At 43.8% G+C, this 21,097-nt stretch overlaps 2 protein-coding genes across 2 annotated transcripts in view; one reads left to right on the top strand and one right to left on the bottom strand.

The window, feature by feature from the left end:
• WDFY4 (WDFY family member 4) overlaps positions 1 to 21,097 on the top strand; it is a 296,219-nt gene that overhangs the window by 230,951 nt on the left and 44,171 nt on the right. The gene's annotated exons all lie outside the window — the stretch shown is intronic.
• On the bottom strand, positions 1,785 to 20,355 carry LRRC18 (leucine rich repeat containing 18). Its single transcript, XM_045569052.1, has 2 exons — positions 20,322 to 20,355; positions 1,785 to 2,782 (listed from the first exon to the last, which is right to left on the bottom strand). The coding sequence occupies exon 2, from the start codon at positions 2,673 to 2,675 to the stop codon at positions 1,908 to 1,910; it is 768 nt and encodes a 255-aa protein (XP_045425008.1). The 5' UTR covers positions 2,676 to 2,782; positions 20,322 to 20,355; the 3' UTR covers positions 1,785 to 1,907.

The raw sequence follows: 21,097 nt of genomic DNA, 5'->3' as shown, positions 1-21,097 counted from the left end.
AACACAATATTTCCAATAATGAAGCTGTGTCAAGGATATGATCCAAAATATTTTAAAACATTTTAGTCATATAGGCTTTTGTCACAAAACTATTTCTATAAGTGAAAAAATTAGAAACAACTTAAAGGCTCAACTGTGACTTATAGTTAGGTGTATTCATAAGAATAACAAACTTGCAAATGTTTTAAGCTATGGTTATTAAGACCAGGTAAAAATATGGCTTTCAAAGTGGGATAGAAATGACACAAATGCTATAATGTTAACTACATATAAAAATATATACAGAAAAATATCTAGTAAGGAAATCTACTGGTATTACAGTTGGCTTACACTGTAGAATGACGGAGACTTTAAACTGCTATATTTAATACTATGTTGTGGTTCTGTTACTTTTGTAATAGAAAACATTTAATAAAAGGTAAAACCAAAATGAAAATTTTGAATCTAGATCTCCCCAGATTTCAGGAGGCTGGTAGGGCTGTCGCAGCCGATCACTGCGAAGGGAAATGCACGGTGAGCAGTGAAGACACGCGTGTTCTGCCCAGCAGCCACTGCAGCAACACTCGCCACCAACACAGGAGAGTCTTGGGGAAGAAAGCCTCCCTCAGGGTATCTTCCTTGAGTCTTTAATTTTAGACAGTAAGAAGGTATAAGTGAATGATACACAGTGAAGCCAGTTATTCTGAGAATTGACTCTACAGCGGTCATTTCTACCAAAAAAAATCTAGTGTGAGTGGCAACACTGTCCAGAATGGTATTTCAGTTCCAAAAGGCTCCAAGCTCTTGTTCCTCAGGAAGACTAACTTCTGTTAAGTACGTACTCTATTTGCTACCTGTTTAAGGCATGCGATGACCCTTGGAGTTCGAGATGCTATTGTTCCCACTTTACAGATAAGGGGACCAAAGCTAAGTTAGGTGCCCAAGGACATGGCAAGTCAGAAGCAGAGCTGCCACAGACCTAGATCTGTCCAATTCCAGAGTCTTTGGCTTTTCTCTAAGCCAGGCCAGCCCTGCAAATCGTGCAACCCTGCTCTCCTAAGTTCCTCAGATGATGTTCTGCCCCTTCTTTTAGCCAGTCTCTCCTCCAGCTTGCACAAGGCAAGCCAAGCTCTGCCAGCTGGACGCGGTCCCTGCACCTAGCACAGTGCCTAGCAAGGTATTTATTTATCGGACGCATCAACCCATACCTGCCCCCATTCTTTCCTTTCTCCCATGAGGGAATGTAAAAGCACTGGATACAGTAGGATGGGAGTGCAACCTCATCCATTCACAGCCAGTCAAGGGCCTGGAGGTTTAGTCTAGAAGCTCCTTGAGCAAATTATGTAAGCACAGTTAAGAGAAAAGGATAGTACTCCTTTGGGCCCGAAAAGCTATCTGCCAATACTTAATGATGACACCTTCCCATTTCTGTGGCTCAGCTCCATCCCCTACCTGAGACCAAGTGCCCACCTGCTCTCCTACGGGCATACTCTGACAAGCCTGACCCCTGAAGCCCAGACCCAGAACATCCCACGGAGCAAGCTCCACCTCTGGGAGCTGGCAGTGGGTTCTGAAATGCCTGGGTGGTGAGAGTAAGAGTGTGTGGCATCACTAGCCGCCCAGGCCAAGGGCGCAGGCAGGAGAGTTCTGGGGCAGAAGTGAGATGGACAGCCCTTTCCTGGGTTGCTGTGCCTGTGGGTGGGGGTGTAGGGGTATGCATGCAGAGAAGGGAGACGCATGGAATGGCAGGGAACCAACAGCCCTTCGGTCAACAGAATCACAAGCCGAGGAGACAGAGAATGATATTTTATGGGCTTGACTGGAAGAGCTGTCACAGTCACAAGGGGGCCCTCAATCTCTGATGGTTGCAGCCCCCTTACCTCTTCCCTCCCTCCCTCTTCCCCTCCTGCCTCAGGGTTGGGACCGCGTCATCGCCAGTCTTCCTGGGATTCCCTGGCCATGGAGTTGGGTGAGACCAGGCTGGAAAAGATGGCCTTTCTCTGTGTCGTCACGGCCATGCTCTTGATCTTATTCAGCTTGTCCCGGGCATGTTGGCATTTTCTCAGGCAAGCTGGACACAGATCCTTCTCCTCCACCAGATACAAGTTCTCCAGCCTTTTGATGGAATCTATGAATGTGTCTGATTCTTCCAGCTTTGGAAAGGGGTTCCGCTTTGTGTTGAGCTTTTTCAGCTTAGGGAGTTTGGAGATGCTCACAGGGATGCTGTTGAGCAGGTTGTCATTGAGCCCCACCTCGTGCAGCTCCTTCAGGGCACCCAGCGTGGTGGGCACGCTGTCCAGGTGGTTTAAGCCCAGATTCATGGTTCGGATGTTCTTGAGCTGGTTCAGCTCCACAGGCAGGCCGTTGGTGGTCAACTTGTTGTTGCTGACGTTGAGGAAGAGCAGGCTGGTCATCTGGCCGATGGACTCAGGCAGCTTGTCAATGTAGTTGCTGTGCAGGTCCAGCCACCGGAGGTTCTGGAACTTGGAGATGGAGTCAGGGATCTTCCTGATCATGTTCCGGCTGAGGTCGAGCTCGTCCACATCATTGAGCCGCAGAATACACTTAGGGAAGGTGGTGATTCCCATCTTGCTCAAGTCAAGTCGTTTTCTCCCATCGAACATGATTTTGATGCAATTCTTGGCCACATTGAGGGTGATCTTCTTGCCCTTGGGGGCTTTCGCGCCCTTGGCCATGTTTTTTTAGTAGGGGAATGTGTTTGAAGTACACTTGATGATGTTGTTCCGATGGGATGGTGATTGGTGTGAGGAAAAAGTCACATGAAACTGCTCGAAGATACACTCTGAAGGAACAGAGAAAACACCTGGTTAGGAGATGATGTAAGAGGACTGGACTGCCCCCACATCGTAAGGTTTTGCTCGCCGGGGTTTAAAAAGAGAGAAAGAGGGTAGTGGGGAGGAATCAGGGCGTTGGCAGAAGTAACCCAGCCAAGGATCTCCAGCAGATTGCAGCAGGGTCCTCCTGAGGGACCTTGACACCTGTCTCGCTATGTGACGCACACCCTCATTCATGAATTCCCTCACTGTCCTGGACTTGCCGTATGCCCCACCCAGAGCTGCACACGTGTGTGTCTGTGTGTGTGTGTACGTGTGCGTGTGTGTGTGTGGATATCTGCCGCTTCTCAGACCCGTGCATAAATCTAGTGTCTCCTTAAGTTATCACACAAGTTCCTGGGGAGGGACTGCTGAGTTCTTAGAAGTAACAAATGCCTGGAAATGAGGGAATATGTGGGCATTAAGACTGACTTATTACATCCCTTTTCACCGGGTAGACCCGGAGGGACTAGACAGGGCTTGGCTGCTATAACCACAGAGCACCAGGAGCAGTGCAGAAAAGCCTGTTGCTCGGCCCAGGAGCATCAGAGTGTCCCCTGTCCTCTTTGGTTCTGAAACCGTTTTCCAACAACTCAGTGCCTCTTGCTTGCTGATTTTCTATTTTTGGACCAAGAGTCCCAAACCAGGTAGAAGTGTGCCGTTGGAAGACAGACGCTTGCGCTGCCTCGTTCCCTCAGGGGCAGACCGGGAGGGTGCTCTGTAGTTCCTGCGCTCCATCATCCAGTCCTTTATTAGGATCCAAGTTGATATGACACAGGGATGTCCGGCAATCAAGCTGTTTGGGCCTATCGTCACATGTGTTCCTCACCCAGGAATCCTCAGTATGCAAGGGAGATGAGTAGAAACGGCCTTTCTCATGCTTATTATAAACCCACCACCACCACTCTTAGACAGAGGTCAGGGGGCCCCAGCCTATGCCAGTCCTTATGGGTCCGAGCCTCCTGGGATGGACAGTGGTCTCCATAGTAAACCAACGAAAGAATTCTCAGCTCTCAGCAGCATCGATATTCTTTGCACAGGCCTTGTAAGCTGACCCTGTGCTTTAGGTATTGTGGACATACCACATTCAAATGTAAATGGCTGGTTACCGGAGACAGCACTATGTTCATCCCTATGGAAGTTCCTGTATCATTCAGCTCTGAGGATCCAGATAAGACAGAGCAACTTAAAAAAGAAAGCTGGTGTTCCAGTTCCCACTGCGATGGAGTAAGCGCACTCTGTCCTGCCTCGCCCTGAAAGCAACTGAAGACCTTAGGCGGGTGCGTAGAGAAGCAGCCCAGGATCTGCAGACAAATGGCATCAGGCAGGTCGGAGAAGAAATCCATAGCCCAAAGTAACACCACTGTGGCGGCAAGTTTCCTGAATCTTCCCTCCTCCCCTCGGCCATATCCCTTGGCCTGGACTCAAAGACAGCCCCAAACACAAAACTTTGCACGGAGTAAGGACAGAGAGATTCCAGATTTCTAACAAGAGCCTCTCTTCTTGGTCCAAGGAGCAGGAAAGGGAGCTTTAAGGGTCAGAGAGAGTAAGGGCATCTGGGTCTTGCTCTCTTTGTTCCCCCTCCTCTCCTGCCTCAGCCCGGGCAGTCCTGCGTCCTGGGGTCAGCCAGACAGGTGCCCAGTAGCCAAGGGGGAAACCATTTTCTCTGACCAAACTGTGGTCCCGAGAGCCTGAGGGTTGCTTTGTTTCCTCCATCTTACTGCCACTTGGCCCTAGAGGCAGAACAGTGGCAAGAAGTGTGCAGTAGACCTACAGAACAAAATCCCTGCACTTCTAGCCAAGAGACAGAGGAAAGCGGGAGGGCAGAGGTACTTCTGGGAGCCAAAGTGTCAGGGGGATTGCCAAGAGGAGGAAGTTCAAGAAAAGTGATTCACAGAGTTGTATATGAACTGTAGACTTGCCCTGAACTACTTTTACTTTGATGGACTTTTAAAAAGGCCTGCTTTGAGGAAAAAAATATATAGAGTCATGTACTACATAATGACACTTTGGTCAACAATGGACTGCATATATGACAGTGGTCACATAAGATTATAGTACTATATTTTTACTATAGATACACAAATACTAGCCATGTGTTACCATTGCCTGCAGTACTTAGCACAGTAACATGCTGTGCGGGCTTATAGGCCAGGAGCAATAGGTTGTCCCATACGGGGCAGGTGTGTAGTGGGCCACCTCATCTAGGTCTGTGTAAGCACTCTAGGACGTTTGCATAACAAGGAAATTGCCTAGTGACACATTTCTCAGACTGTAACCCTGTCATTAAGTGAAGCATATATGTATGTGCACGTGTGTGTGTATCTATATCTATGCCTGTATTTAGATCTCAGAAGGAGTGGAAAAAGTTGTGCAGAAAAATATTTGAGGGAAAAATGGCTGAACGTTTTCAGAAGTTGGTGAAAAATATAAAAATTACAATTCCAAGGAGCTCGGCAAACTCCAAACAGGATAAATGAACTCAAATAAATTCATACACAGACACATAACTCCACTACTCAAAATTAAAGAAGAAACCTGAAACCTGCCAGAAAAGAATAATGCATCACCTAAAGGGAAACAGCAAAGCAACGGCTGTGGGTTTCTCCTCAGAAACCACGGAGGCCGGAGGTACTGAAAAATAGTTTTTAAAGTGCTGAAAGAAAAGAATGTCAACCCAGACAGTGAAAGTGTCCTTTAGGAATGAACAAAAAGTAAAGACATTCTCGAATGAATGAAAAATAAAAGGTTTTGCCACTAGCTGAGCTGCTATAAAAGAAATGCCGGAGGAGGTTCTTCAGATGAAAGGTGAGCCCCACTAAAGAGAAACTTGGAGCTTTAGGGATCAAGGAAGAGCAGTGGACATGGCAAATATCTGGGTAAATGTAACAGACTATTCCTCTCCTCTTAAGACCTTTAAAATATGTATGCAGTTGAAAGCAAAACTTAAAACACTGCCTGGTGGGGTTGTCCAAGTGTATAGATGTAATATGTATGACAACTACAACATAATGGGGGACATTAATGAAACCTGTATGTTGGTAAGGTGTTTACATTGCTTTTGAAGTAGTGAAATATTAATTCTAAGTAGACTGCTAAAAGTTAAGAATGTGTATTTTAATCCCCAGAGTAGTCACTAAGACAATATACAAAAAGATATAGCAAATAGTAAAAAACGAGATGAAGGTGAAACAGTTTAAAAATTCAAATAACACAACAGAAGGCAGGAAAAGGGAAATAGAGGGAGCAAACAAAAAATAACTATTAAAGTGGTAGACCTAAATTCATTACAGTACTTACATTAAATAAAAGTGACCTAAACACACCAATTAAAAAGATGCAATTATCAGCATGAATTGCAAAAGAAAAAGAACCAATTACATATTATCTATAAAAAATGCATTTTAAATAAACAAAAGCAAGTTAAATTAAAAGAATGGAAATAGATATACCATACAAACACTAAATGAAGTCTGGAGTGACTTTATTAATATCAGACAAAGCATATTTCAGAGCAAGAAAATTTACCTGAGAATAAGAAGGCAATTACTTATTAATAAAATGAACACTTACCAGGAAGACAAAAATCTAAATGTGTACATATCTAACAGCAAAGCATCAATATAAATGAAGGAAAAACTAATAAAATTGAAAGGATAAATGGATAAATTTACAATTAGAGTTGGAGACATCAATACTTGTTTCTCAGTAATCAATAGAATAGGTAAAGAGAAAATCAGCAAGGAACAAGGCTTCTCAACCTTGGCTCTATTGACATTTTGGGCCAGATAATTCTTTGTTGTTGGCAGGGGTAGGTGGTGATGAGGGGGAAGCCTGCCCCATGCATTGTAGAATGTTTAGCAGCATAAGGCCAGAAGATTCTACCTGTTGGATGCCAGGAGCTGCCCACTAGTTGGAACAATAATGTCTCTAGACATTGCCAAATGTCCACTGGTGAGCAAAATTGTTCCCAGATGAGAACCACTGGTATAAAAGAACCAACTATTACCATCAACCAACTGGATCTAACAGACATTTATAAAACACTGTACCCAGCAACAGCAGTATACACTTTCTTTTCAAGTGCATATGAAATAGTCACTAATATAGACTATAGTCTGGGTCATGAAACAAGCCTTAACAAATTTAAATGAGTTGAAACCATACAAAGAGTGTTCTCTGAAAATAATGGAATTAAATTAGAAATCAATAACAGAGTTAACAGAAAATTTCCAAATAGTTAACAATCAAACAACGTATTTATAAATCATGAGTCTAAGAAGTCTCAAGGGAAATTAGAAAATATTTTGAATTAAACAGAAATAAAAATACAACATATCAAAACATGTGGTATGCAACCAAAACAGTGAGTAGAGGGAAATGTATAGCTTTCATGGCTCATATTAGAAAGGAAAAAAGATTTTAACTCAATAATTTAAACATTCACCTTAAGAAACTAGTAAAGAAATCAAAATGAATCTAAAGCATGTTCAAGGAAATAACCAAGGAAATCACAAAGAGCAGAAAGCAATAGAATTGAAAAGAGAAAGATAATATAGAAAATAAATGAAAGTAAAAGCTGGTTCTTTGAAAATATTAATGAAACTGATAGCCAGACTGATAATAAAAAACAAGGAAGTCACAAATTATGAATTTTAGGAGTTAAAGGGAGGACTCACTAAAACCCACAGATATTAAATGGATAATAAGGTAATAACACAAACAATTCTAGGAAAAGAAAAAAAACCTTAGGTAAAATCAACCACAAACTACCAAATCTCACCTGTGAGGAAATAGACAGCCCAAATAAGCCTATTCATTTAATTTAATTCATAGCCAAAACCTTTCAAAAAAGAAAACTTGAAGCCCATTGGTTTTATTGTTAAAATCTATCAAACATTTAAAAAAGATCGTCTTAGTCCATTCAGGCTTCTATAACAAAGTACCATAGACTGGGTGGCTTATGAACAATGGAAATTTATTTCTCACAGTTCTGTACACTGTGAAGTCCAGGATCAAGGTGCTAGAAGAGTAGGTGTTTGCTGAGCTTATGCTACCTGGTTTATAAAGGCTGTCTTCTTACTGTGTCCTCACATTGTAGAAAGAGGGCAAAAGTGTTCTCAGGGATCCCTTTTATAAGGGCACTAATTCCATTTATAATGTTTCCACCCTCATGATCTATTTTCCTCCCAAATACCCCAATTTCTAACACCATCACATTGGGGGTTAAGGTTTCAACATATAAATTTTAGGGGACACAAACATTCAATCCATTGCAAAGACATATCACCAATTTTACATAATCTCTTCCAGAAAACAGAAGAGGGAGCAATTCCCAACTTATTTTCTGAGGCCAGCATTACCCTGATATTAAAATCATACAAAGGCAATATAAAGAAAGAAAACTACAGACCAATATCCCTCATGGACATAGATACAGAAATCCTCAACACAGTATTAGCAAATTGAATCCAGTAATACATAAAAAGAATAATAAATGACAACCAAGTAGAAATGCAAAGCTAACTTAAAACTTGGAAATCAGTCAATGTAATATACTATATTAACAGACTAAAAAGAAAAAGAATACATGATGATATCAACTTATATGGGAAAAAAGTTTGACAAATTTACCACCTCATAAAAACTCTGAGCAAACCAGTAATAGAAAGGCTCTCCCTTAACCTGAGAAAGGGCATCCACTAAAAAAGTATAGCTAATATCATATTTGGGGAAGAACTAAATGCTTTCCCCTAAGTCTGGGAACAAGGCAGGGAAATACACTCTCACTATGCCTACTCAATATTATATTGGAAATTCTAGCTAGTGCAATAATGCATGATAAATAAATAAAAGGCATACAGATACAAAAGACAGAAATAAAACTGTCCCTATGCACAGATGACTGGATTGTACACGTAGAGAATCCCACAGGATTTTGAAAACACTCTTGGAACTAATAAGGGACTTTAGCAAGGTTGCAGGATATAAGGCTAACACACAAAAGCCCCATTGCATTTCTATGTACTAGCAATTGACAATTAGAAACTGAAATTTAAAAAGAATGATGCTCTCAAAAAATAAAATACTTATGTATTTCGTGTAAGTAACAAAAATGTGCAGTAATTTTATGATGAAAATTACTAAACACTGATGTAAGAAAACATAGAAGATCTAAATAAATGGGAAAACATACCATGTTGTACCATGTTGATGAGTAGGACGACTCAGTGTAGTTGGGAATTCTCCCCAAACTTGTCTAATCAAAATTCCAGCAGGATTACTTACATGTATGAATGAATGGATTTTTAAATTCATATTGAAAAGTAAAGGAGCTAGAAATCAAAAACAATTTTGAAAAAGAAGAATAGAATTGTAGTATTCATGCTTCCCAATTTTAAAACTTACCATAAAATTGCAATATGTGGTATTGGTGCAGAGACAGATATATAGATCAGTGGAATAGAAAATAGAGTCCAGAAATAGATTTGCACAAATTTGGTTAACATGGTCAATTAATTTTTGAAAAAAATTCAAAGGAAGTTTAATGGAGGAACAATTAACTTTTCAACAAATGTTGTTGGAACAATTGGTTATCCCTATGCACAAAAATAGAACCTTGACCTAATTAAATTAACTCACATTAACTCAAAATGGATTATAGATATGAATATAAAATGTAAAACTATAAAAATTTTGGGAAAAATGGAGAAAATGTTCATAACTTTGAGTTAGGCAAAAGCACAATCCACAAAAGATATTAATAAACTGGACTTGAACAAAATTAAGAACTTTGTGGGAGGAAAAAAAACTGTTGAGAAGGAAAAGACAAGCTAAAAACTGGAAGAAACTATGACAAGTCATATATTCAACAAAGGGCTTGTATCCAAAATCTATAAAGAACTCTTAAACTCAATAGTAAGAAAGGAAACAATACAATTTTTTAAAAGGCCCAAAAGATGTAAGTATACATTTCACAATAGACATGTAGAAACACAAAAACTGATAGTACCAAGATTTGGCAAGGATGTGCTGCAACTAGAGTTCTCATATATTGCTGATGGGCTTGCAAAATGGTACAGTCCCTCGGAAAACTATTTAGCCATTTCTTATAAAATTAACCATGTACTTATCATATGATTCAGCATTTTCCCAACTAGGTATTTACCCTAGAAAAATAAAATCTTATGTCCACACAGAAACCTGTTCACATGTGTTTACAGCTGCTCTATTCACAATTGCCAAAAACAGAAAAAAAAAAATGTCCTTCAGTGGGTGGATTCCTCATACTGTATAGTAGTTCCCCCTTTTCTGCCATTTCCATTTCCATGTTTTCAGTTCCTTTGTTCGAAAATATTAGATGGAAAATTCCAGAAATAAACACTTCATAAGTTTTAAATTGTACGCCATTCTGAGTAGCATGATGAACTCTTATGCTGTTCTGTTCCTTGCCAACCAGGACATGAATCATCCCTTATCCAGCCTATCCACACTGTGGACGCTACCCACCCTTAGTCACTTGGTAGCTGTCTTGGTGTCAGATTTACTGTCCCGATAACAGTGCTTGTGTTCAAGTCACCGTTATTTTACCTCATAATAGCCCCAGAATGCAAGAGTAGTGGTGCTGGCAATTCAGACATGCCAAAGAGAAACTGCAAAGTGCTTTCTGTAAATGAAAAGGTGAACATTCTTGACCAGTAAAGAAAGGAAAAAAATCATATGCTGGGGTTGGTAAGATCTACAGTAAGAATGAATCTTTTATCTATGAGATTGTGAAGAGTATATTGTTGTAATTGTTCTGTTTTATCAGTTATTGTTAATCTCTGTGCCTAATTTATAAATTAAACTTCATCATAGGTATATATGTATAGGAAAAAACATAGTGTACTATCTGAGGTTTAAGGCCTCCACTGGGGTCTTGGAACGTGTCCCCCGTGGGACTCCTGCCAAGCACAAAGGGGATGGATCTGCTGATGTGTGCAACATCTCACATAAATCATAAGAGCCTTTTGCTGAATACAAGAAGTGAATCTTGCAAGTCCCCATAATAATTCCATTTATATGACATTCTGGAAAAGCCTTAGCAACAGGTACAGAAAACAGATCTATGGTAGGGGGATATGGGGTGGGGGAAATGTTTGACTACAAGGGAGTGGCACGAGAGAGTTTTCTGGCTGGTGGCACTGCCTGTACCCTGACTGTGGTGGTGGTACATGAATCTGTACATCTTTTAAAGCTCAGAGAACCATGCAAAGGTGGGGCAATTTTACTGTAAACAAATTGAAATGTAATTTTTTAAATTTTTTTCAGCATATTTTTTTCAGGGGTACAAATGTTTAAGTACATGTATTGCCATTGCCTCACCCGAGTCAGAGCTTCAAGCATGTCCATCCCTCAGATGGTGCACACTGTACCCATTACATGTGTATATACCCATCCTTCGTTTCCACCCCCATCTGCCCAACACCTTATGAGTGTTATTACTGTATATGTACTTAAGTGTCAGTCAGTTAATACCACTTTGATGGGGAATACATGTGGTGCTTATTTTTCCATTCTTGGGATACTTCACTTAGTAGAATGGGTTCCAGCTCTGTCCAGGATAATACAAGAGGTGCTAGATCACCATTGTTTTTTGTGGCTGAGTAGAACTCCATGGTATACATATACCACATTTTATTAATCCACTTATGTATTGATGGGCACTTGGGTTGTTTCCACATCTTTGCAATTGTGAATTGTGCTGCTATAAACATTTGAGTGCAGATGTCTTTTTTATAGAATGTCTTTTGTTCTTTTGGGTAGATGTCCAGTAATGGGATTGCTGAATCAAATGATAGTTCTACTTACATCTCTTTGAGGTATCTCCATATTGCTTTCCACAGAGGTTGTCCTAGTTTGCAGTCCCACCAGCAGTGTATGAGAGTTCCTATCTCTCTGCATCCATGCCAACATTTATTGTTTTGGGACTTTTTGATAAAAGCCATTCTCACTGGAGATAAGTGATATCTCATTGTGGTTTTGATTTGCATTTCCCTGATTATATATGTTGAGCATTTTTTTCATATGTTTGTTGGCCATTAGTCTATCTTCTTTTGAAAAATTTCTGTTCATGTCCTTTGCCCACTTCTTGATAGGGTTGTTTGATTTTTTTCTTGCTGATTTTCCTGAGTTCTATATAGATTCTAGTTATCAACCCTTTATCAGATGTGTAGCATGTGAAAATTTTCTCCCATACTGTAAGTTGTCTGTTTGCTCTCATGATAGTGTCCTTGGCTGTGAAGAAGCTTTTTAATTTGATCAGGTCCCATTTCTTTATTTTTGTTGTTGCTGTGATTGCCTTTGGGGTCTTCTTCATAAATTCTTTGCCTAGGCCAATGTCTAAGAGTTTTTCCAACATGTTCTTCTAGAATTCTTATAGTTTCACGCCTTAGGTTTAAATCTGTTATCGACTGTGAGTTGATTTTTGTGAGAGGTGAAAGGTGCGGATCCTGCTTCAATCTTCTACATGTGGCTGTCCAATTTTCCCAGCACCATTTATTGAATAAGGATTGTTTTCCCCAGTGTATGTTTTTGTCTGCTTTGTCAAAGGTTAGATGGCTATATGAGGATGGTTTTATATCTGGGTACTCACTTCTATTCCATTGGTCTATGTCTCTGTTCTTATGCCAGTACCATGCTGTTTTAGTTACTATAGCCTTGTAATTTTTAAAAAATTTTAAACAATGGTGGGGATCCATATTCTATTTCTGTCGCTTTCACTATGGCTGCTTGCTCAGCCCACACTGGAAGTCTGTGATTTTGTTATGCCCCACACAGCCCAGTTCTGCCCCCTAAAGGGCATCCAAATGTGTACTGTCTGGGCACTGTTGTGGCCCAATGTGTGTGGCTGCCGTGTGTGAGCACCAGGGGGATGCTGTGTATACCTCAGGGCACAACATTTGCAAGCTGGCACGTCAGAAAGACACTCTACTGCACCTGAGTTACAATCTTCACTAAAAAAAGATGAGCTGAGATCAGAGAAGCCTGTGCTCTGATCTTATGCTTATCAATGATTTGTACCCATGGTAGGGTTGCCAAATTTAGCAAACAAAATTATAGGATCCCCTGTTAAATTTTAGCTTCAGACAAACAGCAGATAGTTTTTAGTATATATATGTGTGTGTGTGTGTCCCAAATATTGCATAGTCCTGTATTTTATTTGGTAACCCTAGCCCATGGGCCTGAACAAATAATAAAGTTTCCTTTCTCCATGATCCTTCTTAGTCCTTTGGGACTGATTTCAGCCAAGTCCACGTGCTCACTCATGTGTTCATTCATTTGTTCACTCACTGTACAAGTGTATTGAATGCCTACTGCACAGCAAGCCTCTGAGCATTACAGGCTAACAGTGAACAGGCTCAGTCCCCAAGATCAAATAGCTGAAATCTGGACCATCACTGATTCTGGCCACCAGGTTCCCCTGAGCACCCAAAACCTGAGCTGCCTTTTGGTTTTCTTCTTCTGTTTAAGATAATATTCACCCAGCATGAGTTAGAGGGGTCCTGGAAGGGGCGCTTCCAGTAGGATGGAGATCCAGCCAGTTGGGCCCAGCCGAGCCCGCTCCCCACAGCCCACCCACCCTGTAAGAAGGAGCCCTCGCAGCTCTGATTGATGCTGAGGAAGCAGCGTGGCGCTGGCTGCCGAGCACTTCTCCGTTAGGGAGCCTCCCTCCAATGGGCCCTTTGGCTCTGAGCTTGCCCATTAATCACCAAGCAGGGCTGGCTGAGATAATGCACTTCTCCTCCTCCCCAGGGAGTCTGGGTCCCCAGACAGCCCCAGGCCAAATTGAGCATGCGGAGCCCCCAACCCCTTCATGCTTCTCTGGGGTGCCCTACCCTGGCTGGCACCACATTCTTGGTTATGGAAGGCAGAGAGTGTTGTGTTGCTCAGGGTCCATCCTAACCCCCTGAGCTGCCGTGTACCACTGGGAGCAGACCAATGGCAGGACCTACTTCTCAGATCCCCCCCACAAAACTGGGGACATCCATTTTGTTATCCAACTCTGTATGGCTAGCATCCTGCCCAGGGGTGCTGGCCCACTGAGTGTGAGAGTAAGTGTTGGCAAAAGAAGTGTGAACTCAATGATCTATTGCTACAACTCTTTTGTGGATTGTGCTTTTGTTTAACTCAAAGTTATGAACATTTTCTCCATTTTTCCCAGAAGTTTTATAGTTTTACATTTTACATTCGTATTCATACTTTACTAAAACTGGTTAGATGGCCTGTTATTATCAATTCATAGAATTCCTCGAATGTCAGAGTGGGGACCAGCCCACACAAGGAAAGCTGGCAATTATAGGGAGGAAGAGATGTAAATAGATAAACAGACGCATGGGTAGTCAGGTGTGTGGATGGATGAATAGATAGATGGGTAATAGATTTCACTTCCCATGAACAGCTTAGAAGCCCAAATATGAGAGGTTCCTAAATGTACTGTGTCTTTTTGTCTTCTACAATTGATTTTTATGCTTTGGAGGAAGTAGACCAGTTGGTTTGACTTTAATTTCTAATTATTTTTTTCTATCTAGTCATTGTGAACCAAACAGCATGATGGGACACCCCATGGATATCTAAATTAAAAAAGTAATGGCAACCTATATTTCAATGCCATCAAAAATACTTGCAAGCGTTTCCAGTTATAAGATCCTTATCATCACCGTGACACTAGTATTTATCTGGTGCTTCACAATCCTGTGTCTTTGACTATGTTTTTAAATAAGACTGACTTCATTTCTACCTATCTGATATCTCTGAATAGCTTGCTAACATGATCTCACAATAATTATTTGTCTTTCAACTGATACTACATTGGAACACAGGAAACACACATAGCAGAGCTGAAACCTCAAAAGTCACTACCATTTCACAGCCAGTATTTGGGACTAACTTCATAGGAAGTTCCTGCCATAGATGAGAGATATCTTCTGCTTGTGGATCATCTCTTAAGAGGAAATGATGCAAACTTCCCTCAGCAATTCACTCATTCAAAAGTAATTGCATTTGTTCTCTCTCCTGACCCTCATATTTTACTAGGCATGTAACAGGCCAGCTCACCTTGCTGTGACTCGCCATCTGGCTTCAAATCGTCCGTTCCTTGGGTCCTCTACCCCTTCCTAGAATGAGGTGGAGACATAGGCCATGACTGTGGGTCCCCTCTGTGGAGTGAGTGTGTTTGGAGCCTCTGGCTGGGCCTCTGAAATTAGCACTGATTTTTGACTCAGGCATGGTCGGTGCTGGGAAAAAGAATTGCCGTTTGTTCCCAGGCCAGGGACTGGGCTCCATGCTGCTTATTTTGGAGTGTTATCCGGATTTAGGAGTATAGACCCACTGGGGTGTAAACGCAAAGGGCTTTTAGTTTCCCACTAACTGCCCCTGGCTGTGTTTCGTTGAGCCCTCCTTTTCTGTGGGCAGAAGGACAGATTGCTGGGAAGGGGACAGGCTGGCAGTGCAGCCATTTCTGCGGTGCTCACAGCAACAGCTCCACCGAAGTCCTGGCAGAGTGGGGGGACAGCTGGTGAGCAGGAGAGAGATGCAGACAGCAGAGATGGGAGCCTTACGGGACTCCACAGTTTGGGCCATTTTCTGACATCAATTTTGGAAATGCTACCAAATGTCCAGAGCCCTTCACCGTTGTTCACTCAGGTGACATGTTCCAAAGTAATTGCCTCAGACCTGCCGCTGGGCCCTTCATATATCTCTAATCTCCAGAGCAACTATGCAAAGTGGCAACCCTATTTTTAACATAAGAGGATTGAGACTTGGGGACAAAGAGCACAGCCAAAGCCAAACCAATTTGTGCCTGATACATAAGCCGGTACAGGACCCTTCCGCTACACTCCGCTGCCTGCGCTCTGGCAGCTGCATCTGTCTCGTCCTGGGAGCACACGGCTGCCCTGACTCCAAGGAGAGGAAGCCGTTCTGGAATCCTGCCACTCCACACATCCACTTCTGCAATGGAAAATTAAGGCTGCTGGCTCCCCACTCCCCAAGAAGGGGTGTTCCTCTTTCCAAGGAGTGTCACAGAGTCCCTGGACTCTGCGTGACCAGACACTTGCTCAGGTCCGTTCTAATTTGGCATAGGTTGGCCTGGGAATGGCACCGGCACTCCCAGACAGGCTGCTTAAAGGGGAACGAAAGGTGTTCCTGCTGAAGCAGCCGGCCAACTCAGCAGGGAGGGGACGGAGATAAAATCTTTGGCCAGAGTCCCCACAGGGGTCAGCAACTGACCTGCTGGAGGGAGGGAACACAGGCAAATCGAGGTCCGTGAAGAAACCATTTCAGCTTGGCCCCTTGACTGTTCACTCCACCGCCCAGGGGCCAAGATGTAGGATGTTCATTTTCAGAGGTCCACCGTGTATATCTATCTATATATGTATGTATCCAATTATATACAAATAGTATGAATTTTAACAGCATTAATGAGGTCATTTAACTGTAAGAACTTGGCAACTGACAATGAGAGAGAGAGAAAGTTCATGGGACGCACACAATGCCATGAGCCAGTTCATTCGATAGGCATGTCCCCAAGTGGGCAGTGACAGAGACAGGAATCTGTTGTTCCTCAGCTCCTCCAGGCTGCACATATTGTGAACGTCCTGCCACATTGAGTGTGAGTCAAAAGTGTAAAGGCTTTTCATCCAGCCTCGCCTGGGAACGGTAGCTAACTTCGTTCCCTGGTCCTCTGCAAAGAAGCAGCGACCTCTTCTGCCCTGGAGGACTGCTGGCCTGGAAGGCTGTATGCAGACCACCAGAAGCTCACCTGGCAATCTAACCCCTTGTAAGATGCACCTCCACCCTTCCCAAACGGTAGGGAGGCTGTCTCCGTGCGCCCTATGCCCACCCTCGCCCACTCCCACACACACCCTTAGACCAGCCCACGACGTGCATCAGGCCTTCGCTTCCCAAAGGGGCCTCCCCTTTGCCATTTCTTTCAGTCCTCACAACCCTCTTCTGAGGTAGGAGTGTCCCTGCTGTTCCGCAGGCAAGGGTGCCGGGTGGTGGTGGTGGGTGCAAGTGGTTTGTCCAAGCTCATAGAGCCGCCTTATCCAGGACTTCCGGGGGTGAGTGTTCTTCCCATTACATCAAAACTCCCCCCCCCCCCCCGCCTGTAAAGCAACAAACAGAGTGCCCATATAAAAATTTTCAGCTTCACTATATTTGGCAATTATCTGGTTAATTTGATCAGCACAGCTCTAAGTACCTTACTGGGATATTATACATTTATAGCTTTGTCTGCCCCTAATATTATTTACTCCTCTGTCCTTAGCACCAGTATGGCTCTGCACACGTGCTGCCTGGGAAGCCGTTAGCTGTCAAACTGCCCCCTTCCCCCTTGTGGATAATAAGAATTCAACTTTTATTTGGAGCAAAACTTCCCAGGGGATCACATGACCCAATAACAAAAGATTATGATTTCTTATTGGTTTAATAGCATCTATTTTGTAATTCTGAATGTACTCTGTTTTAATTGGATTTGTTAAAGGAACAAAAGGGAATAGGTGCCTTACAATTAAAATAAAATATTAAGATTACTAGTTTAACAGACTAGAAATGCCCTGTTCATATGGTTGAAGCACACAAACCAAGCTCATTAGAAGCAAAAGCCAAAGAAACAAAGAACCAAAGGTGGACCCAGCACCCTGAAACCCCATGAGGTGAATGTTCATTGTGTTTCAGACGATATATTTTAAGCACTGGTATTGCCAGGCAGACATTATTTCATTTTCCCGGTGCAGATAAGGAAACTGGGGCACAGAGGAGGGCGTGGCAGGGCAGGGCACAGGGCTTTGCCTGCTGGTCGCCGGCTCCCCGTGTACCTTCCCTGGACAATCTCCCGCACCTCACTGAGTTTCCGCTTCCACCTCTTAAAGAGGGTGATAAAAGTGGCCTTCTTGCTCACGTCTCAGCTTTTATTGTTTGCAGAGCATTTACACGAACTGAAATGCTGCTTGGGTATTTGTCTGGTTTGGTTTGGTTTTTCTGCTGGACTTGCTCTCTCCTAAAATGAGAGTGCCACAGGAAACACAAAGGTGCCTGCTGTGTCCACTGCCTATCTCCTGACCTGACCCACATTAGAACTGAAGTAGGAGTTCAGGCCAAAGTCAGGAAGAGAATACTGGGGGCATTGGCAAGTCCTCTCTGAGAAGGTGGCATGTGCGCTGTAACTGGAGTGCTGGGAGGAAGCTGCCAGGCAGGACTGGGCGTGAGCACAGAGGGCGGAGAGGGCAGGGTGGGAGGTGGCCCGAGCCAGGCAGGGCTGCGTGGGGTGGGCCTGTGCCCAGGGCAGGCGAGAGCAGAAGGGTGCCTAGAAGGATGACAAGGGCTACGGGGAAGCTGAGAGGCAGGGCGGGGAGCGGTGGGCACAGGCCAGGAGAGGAGGGGCATGGACGGAGAGGGAAGTGGCAGAGGAGGGGCCGTGTAGATAATGGCCATGAGGTGGAAACAGAGTCAAGGGAACATTCTAGATTGTGAAAATGTGTATATGTGGGTCAGGCAAAGAGAAAACTCGAGAGCAGGCTGAACTTCTAGTGGGCCCTGGCACCTTCCATATATTTTCTCTCCTTTTGTCGAGCAATAACTGTATGTCTAAGCTCTTCATGTGCCTGTCTTATTTAATGCCACCACTCCATCGAACAGATGAAACAGCGAGGCCCCGTCAAGGTTATACGAGCACAGCCAGCAGCTGCCTGGTTCCCTTTCCTGTGGACTTAACTGCCATTTGCCTTTTCCATGCCTGTTTGACTTCACAAAGTCCAGCGGTAAATCTGGCTCTCTGAGCCACCAGGGAAGCTCCTGACGCCTCATGTTCTGCAGACCCCGGAGGGAGCCGAGCTAGACCCTGTGAGAACTTTCATCCAAGCCAGGTCAAGCCCCTTCCTTAAGGCTCATCCCTCCCTGCACGTGTGTTATCAGATCCAGCTCCAGGGGTTGAGGTGAGCTTCACTGTCTGAGACTGGCAGGGAGCTGGAAACTGAAGATTGGCAGTGAATGGGCTTGGCAGTGAGCTGAGAGTTGGCGATGGGGCTTGCGGCAGGGGAGCCTGGCGAGCTCAAGTGGAGGATGGGTGTGGCTCAGTTGCACACTTTGTGTTCTCTGGGTTCCAGGGACCTGGAGACATCACCTAGCTTTCCCTCTCACCACTCAGCTGACAGGAAGGGAGAAAGAGCACGAAGTCACCCTCAGCACTGGGCAGCAGTGGGAGAGACCCTTGGAAGCCCAAGAGGAAGCTGGAGCCACCAAGCACCAGGCACAGAAACCCAGTCTCTCTACAACCGGGGGCACTCAGTGGCTCTGCAGGGCAGATAGTGACTGTCTCTGCACCTCCCTTCTCCCCTGGAGACTGAGGCTCAAACCCAGAAGGCATGTGTGTCACCCCAGCTTAGGGGCCGGTCACAGCTCTGTTCCTCCCTAGACGTGTGGCTTTGCACAAGTGTCTTAACCTCTTTGAGCCCCTGTTTCATTGGCCAGGAGTGTTACGTCATACTTGGTTCATATAACATCTGTGCAGTTCACAAATGTATTCAGAACCTACTATGTGCCAGACCTTTCACAAAACAATGACACTGCAATGAAATTAGGTTCCTGCCTTCAGACTGTGTATAAGGATTATACATGCATACCCACTACAGGCCAGGCATTTTACAGGCATTATAAGTGACTCTTACGATTTTTATCTCCACTAGACAGATACAGCATCTGAGGCTCAAAGAGGCCAAGCAACTTGTGCAAAGTCACAAATACGAAATAGAGGGCCTACCTTTTCCTGCTATACCTGCCATGGAAATAGGGACTTGAGGAGCACGTTCCAGTGTGTTCCATGAAGAATTCTTCTTTGCAAGGCCCAGCTCAGCCTAGGACTTAACTGCTTGTGAGTGGGCTCCAGTGTTCACGATAACTTGCAGAAGGAGTTTACACCAGACTTCTCAAAAGACGGATTGTTATCCAAGCCCCACAGCAGCTAGCAGTAATCAGGTTTGGGCTGCTGAAGTTATATTCATGGGTTCAACTCTGCTAGATGAACAAGCATTCGCATTTCAGTTTCCTTAAAGGGGTGACTGGGTGGGCGAAGGCAAACAGTTCACAACTGATCTCCGCCTGCTTGTAGAGCAGCAAAACTGTTCCAGGAGACCCAGACCCTGGAGGGAGAATCCAGCACGATCCCAAAACCCTGCTGACTCACACACCTCCTTTCCCAAGCTGGCTCACAGCCCTGGCACCAAAGGACTCCCCACTGTGCCCCCAGCTAGCCGCCCTTCCTGGCTGGGGCTCAGGGCAGCTTCCTCCTTCGCTAAATAACACATTAGCTCAGGTCTAGGATTTGTAGATAATAATAAGCACACTAGGAGAACAGGCATTTCCAAAGTTGCTTGCTCAAAGGAGGGGAGAGAAAAAATTAGAGTTCAAAGCCATTGTAGTTTGGCAAAGTTAAATCAATAAATGCAGGGCCACCACCGGAGCAAAACTTACCCTGTTAGTCCCTGTTTCTGCTCCTCAACTGTGAAACTTTGTCACCAGGCAACAAGGGACTCGGGACCTGGAATTAATTAGCATAATCTTGACACCAGCCTAGGAAGTGAAAGGAGGCAGGCGGAAAAGGTCTCCAGGACACCCGATGCCTGCCAGGCCCGGCCTGTCCCCCACAGAGGGCACCCCCAGGCCCAAACCTGCAATTCCTACAGCTGTGCTTTGTCTCCCAGTTCAGCAGAGGCTCAGAGGATCGGGAGGAAGCTGACTTTCCAGGGCAACTGCCTTACAGAGGGAAGAAGCCATGCATTTCCCTTTGAAGGGACACATATTTTACTTCAGTAGCATTCAGTCCCATGAACTATCACTCCACTTCCTTCTAATTTGTCCAAATATTTTTTTGCTCTTTGGTTTCTGAGAGCAGCGTCTTTTATGTGTTTATTAGAATTTAATTATCTCTTGCTGTTTTGTTTCTCTTTGCACCCTTTTTACACTGTTAAATCAGGGTAACTATAATACCCATAAAATCGTACAATTTTGTGGTCACTTTTTCCCTCAATTTATAGTATGTCACTAAATGCTGATGTGTAGTTTCTAAAATCTATATGTTGAATGAATGCACAATACTGATTCTCCTGGACTTTTCTTTTCCTGTTGTTTCCAATTGGGCACTATCGTGAATAAGGCTGCAATGACTGTATTTGTGCATTTATGGTCTTTTTCTCGGTGTTTTTTCCTTACAATAAATTTCCAGAAATTGATAAAATGAGTAAAACAAG

Source organism: Lemur catta, chromosome 14 (assembly GCF_020740605.2).
Source record: "Lemur catta isolate mLemCat1 chromosome 14, mLemCat1.pri, whole genome shotgun sequence".
Taxonomy (NCBI): Eukaryota; Metazoa; Chordata; class Mammalia; order Primates; family Lemuridae; genus Lemur; species Lemur catta.
The sequence above is the reverse complement of the archived record's forward strand: the minus strand, read 5'-3'. Positions and strand labels throughout refer to the sequence as shown.